The 12,707-nt window shown below is 41.7% G+C and overlaps 1 protein-coding gene across 1 annotated transcript in view; it reads left to right on the top strand.

Moving 5' to 3' along the window:
* Positions 1 to 12,707, top strand: part of SUDS3 (SDS3 homolog, SIN3A corepressor complex component) — a 41,253-nt gene that overhangs the window by 22,200 nt on the left and 6,346 nt on the right. The window contains exons 7-11 of the mRNA XM_012468984.3: positions 2,314 to 2,409; positions 3,503 to 3,564; positions 3,722 to 3,743; positions 5,156 to 5,261; positions 12,453 to 12,537. Coding sequence (XP_012324407.1) covers positions 2,314 to 2,409; positions 3,503 to 3,564; positions 3,722 to 3,743; positions 5,156 to 5,261; positions 12,453 to 12,537 — 371 coding nt within the window. The remainder of the gene's footprint in view (positions 1 to 2,313; positions 2,410 to 3,502; positions 3,565 to 3,721; positions 3,744 to 5,155; positions 5,262 to 12,452; positions 12,538 to 12,707) is intronic.

Here is a 12,707-nt window from a genome sequence, read left to right as displayed (position 1 = left end):
CATGTATGACATGCTGTAAGATCCTGCACACTGCTTGGTAGAATTCCCTGGAGCTGCTCTGCTGATCGTATGCATAATCATGAATTAACTTCATCCCATGATCAAGCTCGACCTTATCTAACCGTTCTGCTCAAAACATTATGCACCCCTACTGTGTCAGAGTATTGCTAGGTGTTGGGATAGAATTCAGACATCCAAAGGGGGTAGATAATGACCTATACAGAGTGGCACTTGGTCCACTTGAGGTTTGTGTAGATGCTCTGGTTACTTGGCAGATGGAATGAGTCTCTGCCTTTGAAAGCTGTCACAGAAAGGAGAATATTGAACTGACTCACAAAGGGTGTTACGTAGGTGTTATGTAGGCAGAAAAGAGGAGGCTAGGCAGAGGACAGCCTTACAAAGGCTTGAAGGTATAAAGTCTGGTGCCCTTGGGTAACAGGAAGAGCTAAAGGCTTGCATACAGGGTAAGTGTGCATGAAGGAGAAGGGAGGAAGACCAGAAATAAGGTCTGGCTTTTATCCTGTAATTAGAGAGTGGTGAACCATTGAAATAATCAGAAGATGGTTGGGTGTGGTGACTCATGCCTGTAATCCCAGCACTTTGGGAGGCCAAGGAGGGCGGATCACTTGAGGTCAGGAGTTCAAGAACAGCCTGTTCAACATGGTGAAACCTCATCTCTACTAAAAATACAAAAAATTAGCCAGGCGTGGTGGTGCATGCCTGTAGTCCCAGCTACTTGGGAGGCTGAGGCGTGAGGACTTGTTTGAACCTGGGAGGCGGAGGTTGCAGTGAATGAAGATTGTGCCACTGCACTCCAGCCTGGGTGACAGAGTGAGGCTCTGTTTCAAAAAAAAGAAAAGAAAAGAAATATTTAGTAACAAGAGTGATAAGCAAAACAATCTAATTTGTGTCTCAGGAAGATCTTTTGAGGGAAGGGAGGATGGACAGGACATGGGAGAGACCACTGAAGGTCATGGAGGTAGGCCAGTGAAAGGATGAAGGGACAGAGTTGAGTCAGAACTGACATTAGTTGGTGAACTTCATGGCTGGGTGAAGGAAGACAAGTCACAGATGACGGATTTGTTCTAGGATGGAAGCGTAAATAGATCTGATGCCCCTGAAGAGACAAGGGAAAACAGGCAGCTGTGGGAGGGGAAACGAGGAATACTGAGTTTGTGTGGGGCATGGAGAATGTGTGATGTCAGATACCTGTTGCCATATAGAGGGGTGTGTGGAGCTGAAATTGGTGATTGCAGATTGGTTGGGATACAGTCCGAAAGAAACTAAGTGGACCCCAAAGATCACCAGTATTCAGGGAGCAGGAAAGCAAAAAGGACCCCAAGGAGGCACGTTCACTTCCTTGTGCACCATGGCTTGGGAGGAGTGATTTTAAGGCGTCGGAAGTCAGCAGTAGTGGGAGACCACAGAGAGGAGTGAAGAAGAAGGGAAAGAGGCTCTTATCATGAGCCCTTATTGTGTCATTTTGATAGTCAAGTAGCTACAAAAGGTTATAAAAGGAAAAAAGGGACTGGGCACCGGTGGCTCACACCTGTAAACCTAGCACTTTGGGAGGCCAAGGTGGGTGGATCACGAGGTCAGGAGATCGAGACCATCCTGGCTAACCCAGTGAAACCCTGTTTCTACTAAAAATACAAAAAATTAGCCGGGCGTGCTGGCGCACTCCTGTAGTCCCACCTACTCGAGAGGCTGAGGTAGGAGAATCGTTTGAACCCAGTAGGTGGAGGTTGCAGTGAGCTGAGATCCTGCCACTGCACTCCAGCCTGGGTGACAGAGTGAGACTCCGTCTCCAAAAAAAAAAAGTCTGAGTCTGTAAATGAAGACTTCGTCTAGAAATGTTGGCACTGAGGCCAGTGGCCTCTAAAAGAGCCTTTCATACCAGTGGGCTTCGGCACACCCACCCTCTGTGGGAATTGCAGAAATTAGTCAGCTGAGATGACCATCAGTTTCCTTCCTATCCCAAGAGCCTGTGACTCTGGGCTTCTTAATTTGAAGGAGGGGAATACCCCTAGGTTTTGACGGTGCTGGAGAGATGCCTGCAGTGGCTGTAATGCTTGACTGTAGGGCTGCATTTCTGAGAGGGGCGTGTATGTAGGGCAGTTGGTCTCAATCTTAAAAGCATAAACACTTTCTGAAATCTAATGGGGTATCTGGTTACGGCCATGTGTAGAACAAGCATCCTCTATAAAACAGTTCTGATTGGGTGGCTGGGGGGCAGATATTCTTACACTGTAGAAATTCTTATTGACTTCAAGTGGGAGTTGGATAGATTTACTCATTTCATTCTTGCCACAGATTCTATGGAGGTGAAACCTATCATGACCAGAAAGTTGCGGAGGCGACCAAATGATCCCGTCCCCATCCCAGACAAGAGGAGGAAACCTGCTCCAGATATCCCTTTACGTCAAGTTGTGATCGCTTTTCTTAAGACTCCATTCGATAGGATATACATGGTCATTGTCCTACAGAAAATAGTCATATTTAATTGGAAAGCAGATGTGAAATATTTGTCCATAGGTTAAGGGTTGCTCATTTTATCATGGGAGTCCTCATTTGCTACTGCTTTTGGTGGGAGAGATTTATAGAGAGTCGTGATTTGGAAAGGTGCTTTGCATGTGAAGTTCAGCTTGGTTTTATTTATTTTTTATTTTTAAAATTTTTTATTGTACTTTAGGTTCTAGGGTACATGTGCAGATCATGCAGGATTGTTGTATAAGTACACACATGGCTATGTGGTTTTCAGCTTGGTTTTAACACTAACATCAAAATTCAGGGGCATCTGAAAACTTGATGTGCCTTAATTTTTTCACCTGTAATTTTCCACCTTCCAACTGTAAAATGAAGACAATAATATCTACCTTTATGTACCTCTGTTACCTGTGTCCCTAATATAGTGGATTGCAAACTGTTTTTAAATGAAAGCAAATGAGATGTCAGTCAGACATAAAGCCGCCCTTTAATCATAAAAATGGTAACAGAAACAGGAGAGATGAAATGTTTCTGTTCCTTTCAAGGAGATAGTAAATAGCTGTCTGCCCAAAATGGTGTAGTCATTTGCGTGCCACCAGGAAAGGGCATAACTTCAGGCTGCCTCCCTTTCACAACAGGATTTAAGTTGCTGAGGGAAGATTAACCTTATCTTGGATGTGTGTGTGGAAGTCTTTAGATCTTTGGAACAAAAGCGCTTTATTCATTCACGATGAAATTCTTATTTTACTGTTTCCTGTGCTCTGTTGTTGTAGGTGCCTAATGAAACTCATTCCACCTTCTCATCCTAACAGTGGGGGATGTGAATTCCTTTCTGTACTGAACTACTGTGACATTTAGTAGGAGAATCATAAATTTCTAAGAAGCAAACTGTTACTGTAAAAACATAATTTAACAAAATCACACTTTGTAAATTCTAAAATACTGGTACCATTTTGTTGATTACTCTTTGCTTGGAAACTGTACTTTTCAGACATAGTCCTTTAACTCTCAACACCCCAGCTAAACTATTTGTTAACAGATGAACAGATCATGGAGGATCTGAGAACATTAAATAAGGTACAGTTTGACTTTTTGATTTTTTTGAAAAATCAGGCTTACATGGTTTTCTGCTTTCCTTTGTTAACATGTTACTTGTTAAATCATTATGCCTTTGACACCTGAAGTTGAATCTGAAATGATTTTCTAAGATTTTTTGTTGTTGTTCTTCCTACAGCTTAAGTCACCCAAGAGACCAGGTAAGTGCATGATGTATTGGCATTTGTGCAATCTTTTTATCATGTTATTGGAAAATCATGTGAATACCTGTCAGGGAATTGTTGTAGTTTTCAAAAATGAAATGTTCATCATTTGCCTAAGAGTAGTCATCACGAAAACTGAAGGGGACCTTAACTGCAACCATCCCTGATTTCTTTTTTTTTTCCTCTTTTTTTTTTTAACTCCTGCTTTGTTATTTTTATTTTTTTCCTTAGGATTTATTATAAAAGAGACATTTGATTGGCTGGTAAAGGTTTCCTTCTGTTTAGACATCAGGCAAAAGACTTAAGTACACATCCATTTTTGAAAATGAAACCAGAAGGGTTTTTAAGTATTACTGGCTTTCTAAAGTCAAGTCCTGGGTAGGTCTGTTCCAGTGGCTTTTCATGGCCTGACTCTGGTAAGGCATTCGAAGGCCGCTCTGACTCACAGTTCATAGAAGAGACCAACCAGCTCAGTGTTCATGGTTGTTCTTTCCAGAACAGCACTTGAGATAATCAGTGCTAGTTGCAAACTAGAATTCTGAATTGGTGACATCTTTTTTTTTTGTTTAAAGCACTGTGATTACTCACACATTCCTCTACTCACTGAGTCTTGTGGAAGAAAATCAATTTTTGTAGATAATATCTTCCTGGGGGCCACTGCGGTCCACAGAGATGTCCTGAACTTCTGAGGCACAATGGGGAGAGCGGGGGAGGGTTGTGTGAATGTGTAAATTTAGTAGTTCTTGAAATGATTTTTTTTTTTTTGCAATGGAGTGTCGCTTTGTCACCAGGCTGGACTGCAGTGGTGCGATTTCGGCTCACTGCGGCCTCCACCTTCTGGGTTCAAGCGATTCTCTTGCCTCAGCCTCCTAAGTAGCTGGGACTATAGGCGCATGCCATCATGTCTGGCTAATTTTTGTATTTTTAGTGTAGACAGGGTTTTACCATGTTGGCCAGGCTGGTCTCAAACTCCTGACCTTAGGTGATCCACTTGACTTAGCCTTCCAAAGTGCTGGGATTACAGGCTTGCACCACCATGCCTGGGTGAAATGATTCAATTTTTAAGAGCCTTTCATAATACTTGCCCTTTAGGGCTTATGATCACCAGGGTATTAGTCCTACTCTAAGTGACCTTATGTATTTGCACATTTGACCTTAATCTTCCTGAACCCCAGGTGTCTCTTCCCTTTGATGAGGTTAATCTGTGTCTTGCCTCCTTCCCAGGGTTGCTTTGATGATCAAGTTTAGGTGAAATACACAAGAATTTTGTTGAATTCTCATACATTAGCACTGTAAGGGCTCAATGATGATTATTACTACATTCTGATAGTGTTTCAATTAAAGCATGTTAACTGGTGGACTCATGTGTTTGTTACATTCTTAGTCACATAAGTATGGGTTTCCTCCAGCATCTCCATCCTCTCCTGAGCACTTGCCTACAACACCCTCGGAATCTCCAGCCCAAAGGTTTGAAGCTCGGATAGAAGATGGCAAACTGTACTATGATAAAAGATGGTATGTTATGGGAAAACCTGGACTAATAAGAGTTTCCAAAGAACCATTAAAAGAGGGCTGGGGCTATTGTGATTATTTCAGAGCATGGCTGCTGCTAAACTTATGTAGTACTAAAAGTAGAAACCATTAAAAAATGTATCAGCAGTCATTTAATCAATACTTCTGTTAGACCTTTGAAAGCAGCGTTTCCCAAAACCATGTTCTGCTCCCCTTCCTTCTCCATTCTGCTGTTTCTCTGCTAGAATTTGCAGGCTGATATCTTCTGTGATGCCTCTGCCAACTGGGGCTGGGGTGTATGTCCCCCTCTGAGCCCTCTTAACTCTGCCGTTGTGTGCCAAAGTTAATAGGTGCTCTTCAGATTAAAGGATTTTGTGGTCAAATCAGTTTGGGGATGATCCTGTTAATTAAGATAAATGGGTTTCTCCCTTGTAGCACCCTTTGGGTCCTGTGATATGCTAATGTACACTGAATTTCTAAGATGTTATTAGGTGTTTTTTTGATGCCACATACCCTTTTTTTAATACGTGATCCTGCTGCAGAAGTGGTCAAGGAAACTTGCTTGGGGGAACTGTATCCTAAAACATTCCTAGTTGTTTTTTTTTGAGTTGGAGTCTTGCTCTGTCAGCCAGGCTGGAGTGCAGTGACTTGATCTCTGCTCACTGCAACCTCCACCTCCCAGGTTCAAGCAATTCTTCTGCCTCAGCCTCCTGAGTAGCTGGGTTTATAAGGCACCTGAGTGCCTGGCTGATTTTTGTATTTTTAGTAGGGATGGGGTTTTGCCAGTTGGTCAGACTGGACTCAAACTCCTGACCTCACGTGATCTGCCTGCCTTAGCCTCCCAAAGTGCTAGGATTAGAGGCGTGAGCCACCATGCCCGGCTAAATTCCTAGTTTAGATTGAAGACTGCTTGAAATCTTCAGAGCAGCTAGCATTTTTCACTGGAAACGTAATGGCAAAACAATATGAAAGAACCTTAAAAGCTCATACTTTTATTTATTCAGCAAACATTTTTTTCTGTTCTGTATTAGGCATTTTGGTAGGTATGAAATGGATACTGCCATCATTTCTCAGGTCCTCTGATTCTGATATATTTCTCTTCTTTGTTCATATGCAGGCAGGCATACTCTATTCATTTTAAGTCATAGGTCACATGGTTTGCTTTGCCTTCCCGTTGATTATATTGAGAATGTTTTTCTGGGTTACTGTAAGGTGTCTGCAATTATTTATAATGGCTATATAATGATCCTTTGAGTTTTAATATTCAAAAGTTCCAAAATTTAGGGTAATGGGTTATTTTGAATTCTTAAAAAAAAACACCAGCATTGCGTTAGGTTGGTTACTTGATTAATATTGTACTTGTCAGAAATGCTTAGGGGTCTAGTCATGCCTGAAGTAAATCATTTCTACCTATGAGGTTGCATGAGTTAATTACCCAGTAGATACTGGAGGCTTGCTTTATCTCTAAGGCTGATCTTAATGACTTCTTCCCCTCTGATTTGGTTTTCTTTGGCATTCTTCAGGAAGGTCGCTTTGTGTTGTCTTATTATGTCTCAGAACACATCACCACTAGGTGGCAGGCTCTAACAGCTTACCACTGAGAAGGGCAAAATGAGATGAAAAATGTTTCTAATAATGAAAACCAAATAACCTTTAAAGATCAAGCCCACACATAAGAAGCGTCTTTGAAAATGATGAGATTTATCACTAACATTTTTACGGATCTGTGAGTCTTAAAGCCATGTGATATTTCCAACGATGTTCATTTTGTAACTATGTTGCTTTGAATCTTCCTCTTTCTAAGCTTAATCCTCAGACTTTATGAGACGTGTCTTGAGGGTGAAAATGCAGTAAAATAAAATTCTTGTTTTTTTTAAAGAAAGGATCCACAGTATCTGGTGTTTCCTAATGTAAACAGAATGGTCAGATTTGATGTGTTAGAACTCCTAAGTGTTTTGAAGGAATTTTCACCATCTTTCTTACATTAGCAGCAGAAATTTAGAAATGAATGTTACTGGACACGTTGAACTTTTTCAGTGAATCTGAAATTGTTTATTCTCTTGTTAAATATACTTTGAGAATGTTGCTTTCTTCTCTATTCCGTATACTTTTCAGTTTTGGCCGTGGCAGTCAGAGACGATAATGCAGTTGTTGAAGATGGGCCCCTCTCTTCCTCAGTGACAGTTGAAAAGTGTTCCTGGGAATCCTGGCTAAGGCTTTCACTGAAGAGCCAGCCTCTCCCATCTCCCCAGGCTCATGTTTGGCTTTTGTATCAATTTGGAGGTTTCCTTTTTCTTTCTTCGGCAGACTGGCCTGAGGCTGAGATGTCAGCTGCGTTGCTTTGTGCTCTTTCCAGGGGTGTGGAGTGTTTTGGTGCAGCGTATTTTTGGCAGAAGATGTCTTGCTGAGTTTTAAATGGCTTCAGCAAAACAAATGGGATTCAGGCTTCCCATCTTAGTGTGAATACTTGTCAAGCTTCCTTTCATTTTGAAAGATAAGGATCTTCCCTTTGCCTTGGTCTTACACTGCATTTAAGTCATTTTATATCCTGCTATAGTTTACCTCACATTTTGATTTGGACTAGTGACCTCTCTCAAAAAATACTGTGAAAAAGCAGCTGATATTTGAAAATAACTAACTGATGGTACCAGTGGGCTTCTTTTTTTCTCTCCTCATTTTAAATCTGGGGCTGCTACAGTGAATCAGAAATGAAGCCACCCACTTGCTCAAGTAGATTTCACCCTCCAGCCTTTGGTCGACACAAAAGACTAACTAAAACAGTGAATATTTACCAGGAAAATTGGGACTCCTTGAGGTTCTGTAACTGTAACATGGACTCACTTTTTGGGGAAATAAAGTGTTAATACCAGGATTCTCAGTAGGATACAAAATTAAATTAATTTTCCTCCCTCCTTGCCCCACTTTTGTGCCCACCTTCTTAAGAAATTGCTTTTTCAAAATAGTACAGTAGTGGTAATTTCTGGTTTTGTTAGGTTTAATAGTGAGGCACAAAGCTTTAAGAACTTAATTGTAGAGAGTCCCAGGTCAGAATTTCCATTAGTAACAAAGTAATAAAGTCAGTTTGACGTTTGGGGCTTATTCTTTGTTGCTATTTAAAGTATCTTTTGTCAGCAACTGAGTTGCAGCTTGTAAAACAGGTTAATTGGCCAAAAAATATATAATGCACATTGTTACTACCTTATTGATGTTGCTTCCTAGCACATTTTATATCTAAATATATTTTTAAATTCTCCCTCCAGCTTTGGTTTTTCTTTAGAAATTGAAAAGTAAATTTGTATGTTAAGGTTGTCACATACATTTTGGTTTCATCTTTAAAACTCCCCGTATGAACACTTTATTTTTTAGTTTTTTGAGACAGAATCTCACTGTCACCTAGGCTGGTGTGCAGTGGTGTGATCATAGCTCACTGGAGCCTTGATCTCTCTGGCTCAAGCGTTCTTCCCGCCTTAACCTCCTGAGTAGCTGGGACTACAGTCCTCCACTGCCGTGCCTGGCTAATATATATATTTTTTATTTTTAGTAGAAATGAGGTCTCACTATGTTGCTTAGGCTGTTCTTAAACTCCTGAGTTGAAGTGATCCTCCTGCCTCAACCTCCCAAAGTGCTGGGATTACAGGTGTGAGCCTTGAACACTTTGATATCTAAGGACTTATCTTTTTAGAGAATCCAAATACCATTTATTTAATAGATTTGCTATCTAGGGATAATGGTTCCCCAAGACATCATGTAGTGCATGAGAATCCCTTGAAGGTCTCAGAGACTATGGTTCAAGAGGGACCTGGGGATCAGTTGGTTTGGAAGTTGGCTGCTTTGGGAAGCATATTGGCCAGCTCTACTGTGGAGCAAATGGGGACCAATGATGGACATTCAGGGCACCACTGTTTGGTGATTCTAGAAGACGTGGATCTGAGAGGTGGCCATGTTCCCAAGTTCCAGACCACTTCTCGAGGTAATAGACCAGTTTGCATAATTTACTCCGGGTGTTCACTTTTAAGTCAGTTAAATGTGTTGGGTTTGGGTTCTAAGTACAACGAAGGAAAATACAGCGTATCTCATGAGAATTGTTGGAATAGCCTTCCAGAGTCAGCTGTTTTCTTTAACAGACCTTTGTGAGGATGTGATACACATGTAACATGTAGTTGTTATTTTTGGGTTTCTTTCTTTTGAGACAGAGTCTTGTTCTGTTACCCAGGTTGGAGTGCAGTGGCGTGATCTAAGCTCACTGCAGCCTCTGCCTCTTGGGTTCAAGCAATTCTTGTGCCTCAGCCTCCTAAGTAGCTGGGATTACAGGCGCACACCACCATACCGGGTAATTTTTGTATTTTTAGTAGAGATAGGGTTTTACCTTGTTGGTCTGGGTGGGCTTGAACTCCTGACCTCAAGTGATCTACCTGCCTTGACCTCCCAAAGTGCTGGCATTACAGGCAGGAGCCTCTGTGACCAACTGTAACAAATATATGTTTTATCATAAACACAGGAACATAGTGGACATAGTTTTTCTTCTTCTTCTTCTTCTTTTTTTGATAGGAATTTTGCTCTTGTTGCCTAGGCTGGAGTGCAATGGCACAATCTCGGCTCACTGCAACCTCCGCCTCCCGGATTCAAGTGATTCTCCTGCCTCAGCCTCCCGAGTAGAGTAGCTGGGATTACAGGCATGTGTCACCATGCTGAGCTAATTTTGTATTTTTAGTAGAGACAGGGTTTCACCATGTTAGTCAGGCTGGTCTCGAGCTCCTGACCTCAGGTGATCCACCCGCCTCGGCCTCCCAAAGTTCTGGGATTACAGGTGTGAGCCACCACGCCCGGCCTGTTTTTTTTTTACTTAGCAGTATATTGAGCATGTTTCCACACTCATAATATTCTGCACCACATCTGTGACCTTTCTTTATTAAAGTGTTTAGAAAGTTGTATCAGAATGACTTAAGGGTAGTTGCATTTTGTTTTGTGTCTTTATCTCTTTAATAACTTACAGTCTCTGTAGAATAACTGTGAGTATTCTGCCTCTGTATTTTTATTTTAACCATTACTCAAGACATTACTATTTATGTAGGAGAGCCAGCTCAGATGTGGGAGAGAAACCAGGGGAAGTGTTAGAGTGTTAGTATGAACTTAGCCTTTTCTCCTGCGTGTACAGTTCAGACCTTGTGATGGTACATGTTTAGCATAATGAAGGTCCCCTGATCCAGTTTACTAACTAATGTAGGGCCAAAAGCGACTTTAAAACTTGCATCTAAACCATTTTCGCTCTTCTAATTGAATTGAAATTGTTTGTTTTTTGTTTGTTTTGAGACAGGAGTCTTGCTGTGTCACTCAGGCTGGAGTGCAGTACTGTGATCTTGGCTCACTGCAGCCTCTGCCTCCCTGGGTCAAGCAGTTATTCTGCCTCATCCTCCCGAGTAGCTGGGATTACAGACGCTTGCCACTATGTCTGGCTAATTTTTGTATTTTTAGTAGAGATGGGGTTTCACCATGTTGGCCAGGCTGGTCTTGAACTCCTGACCGCAGGTGATCCACCTGCCTTGGCCTCCCAAAGTGCTGGGATTACAGGTGTGAGTCACTACGCCTGGACTGAAATGCTGTTTCTTTTAATAGTATTTTCTGAAAGTAAATTGACTTGGAAACGTGAGTTTTCAGTTGCTAAGTAGCAGGTTAAAGAGAAGTTAGACCCTAGACTGGAAAAAGTTCATTATGTGAGAGTGAAGTACATCCTTTACTGTGATGTCTTGACAGTAGTTATTTTGTTATAGCAGCGAAACAGAAATAATAAGCTATCATGCTTTGCTGGGAGATGTATTTTGGTGAATTTACATGAGTTTATGGGTCCGGTTAGCCAGATCTTTGCAGCCAAAATGAACCAAAGGTTATTAACCGACCTGGAGCTGGCCCAGACCGGGTCTGCTAGCCTTAGCTCTGCTGAGATTTCTAACTCTTATAATCCAGCAGTGGGCTTGTTCATCCTGTGGCAGCTGCTGTTGTCCCATTTGGGCTTTGGCCCCCCGGCAACTTCACTTTCATCCTTGGCCTTGTCCCTGAACTTGTAGAAATAAGAAGTGATCCTACACTACAGGTCAAGAGCAGATGCAGGAATTGAAAGAGGAGTGTGTGTCTTTAACTACTCTGTTCAAAGCAGCTTTCCCAACTGTCCAAGCCATGTTAGATACCCTTTAGTATACGTCACAATACTTGGAACTTTGTCTAAGTAGCATATATCAGGTGTGATTCTTATTATTTATTATTATTATTATTATTATTTTGGAGGTGGAGTCTCCCTCTGTCACCTGAGCTGGAGTGCAATGGCGCGATCTTGGCTCACTGCAACCTCTGCCTCCTGGGTTCATGCGATTCTCCTGCCTCAGCCTCCCAAGTAGCTGGGATTACAGGTGCCTGCCACCACACCCAGCTAATTTTTTTGTATTTTTAGTTGAGATGGGGTTTCACTATGTTGACCAGACTGGTCTTGAACTCCTGACCTTGTGATCCGCCTGCCTTGGCCTCCCAAAGTGCTGGGATTACAGGCATGAGCCACCTTGCCCAGCCTGTGGGATGATTTAATGTTCTTTATCCCCACGGATTTGAAGCTCTGTGATAGCAGGGGCCTTGTGACCTTTTTCACTTTCTGTCCTCAACCTCCAGCATAGTCAGTGGTACACCGTAAGTGCTTAATGAGTATTTTTGAATGAGTGATTAAAGGGTTAAAGTTAGTCTTCCTTCTTGTTGGTGACTTATTTGGACAAATAGAAAATAAGTAACAGTTGCTCAAGCCTATTTATTAGTTTTGTCTATCCAGCCTTCTTCAGTGTTCTGGGGTGGGGCCAGAAAGAGGGAACAGAGTTTTTATTTGAAAATTTTTAATTTACTTTTTGAACTGGGTCATATAGTCCAAATGAAAAGGAAAAATATGTAGTTTTCCAACCCTTTCCTCAGCCTCTCTTTTCTCCTCTGTAGAGGGACCAAGGAATACAAGCTTTGATCCAGAAGAAGATCAGGTGGTCCTTTAATCTAAGGATGGAAGCCTTTAAATTAAGCCCTTGGAAATCCAGGCTATTCCTCAATATAAAATATTAAGACTTCTTTAATGATAATTTTTGTTGTGATGCTGTTTTCCTTTTGTTTGGTTTTTACTTCCTCTCTCTATCCCTCCTTTTTTACAAATGTGTGTCTTGTTTTTGTCAGGTACCACAAGAGCCAGGCCATCTATCTGGAGTCAAAGGACAACCAGAAACTGAGCTGCGTGATCAGTTCTGTAGGAGCCAATGAGGTGGGAACCATACTCCCTCACCTTTAGAAAAGCAAAGTGTGCACTGTGAAGTGTCGATATGAAAACCTGAAGTGAAAGTGCCACCAAGGAAGTACAGTGGAGTCATGTTGTCTATGTAGGGTAGATTCTAAAGTCAGGCAGAAATTGCACATGGTCAGAATCATCCTTGA

This window comes from Aotus nancymaae, unplaced genomic scaffold (assembly GCF_030222135.1).
Source record: "Aotus nancymaae isolate 86718 unplaced genomic scaffold, 86718_ANA_hifiasm-v0.15.2.pri h1tg000021l, whole genome shotgun sequence".
NCBI classification, from domain to species: Eukaryota; Metazoa; Chordata; class Mammalia; order Primates; family Aotidae; genus Aotus; species Aotus nancymaae.
This window is presented reverse-complemented; position numbering and strand designations above follow the sequence as displayed.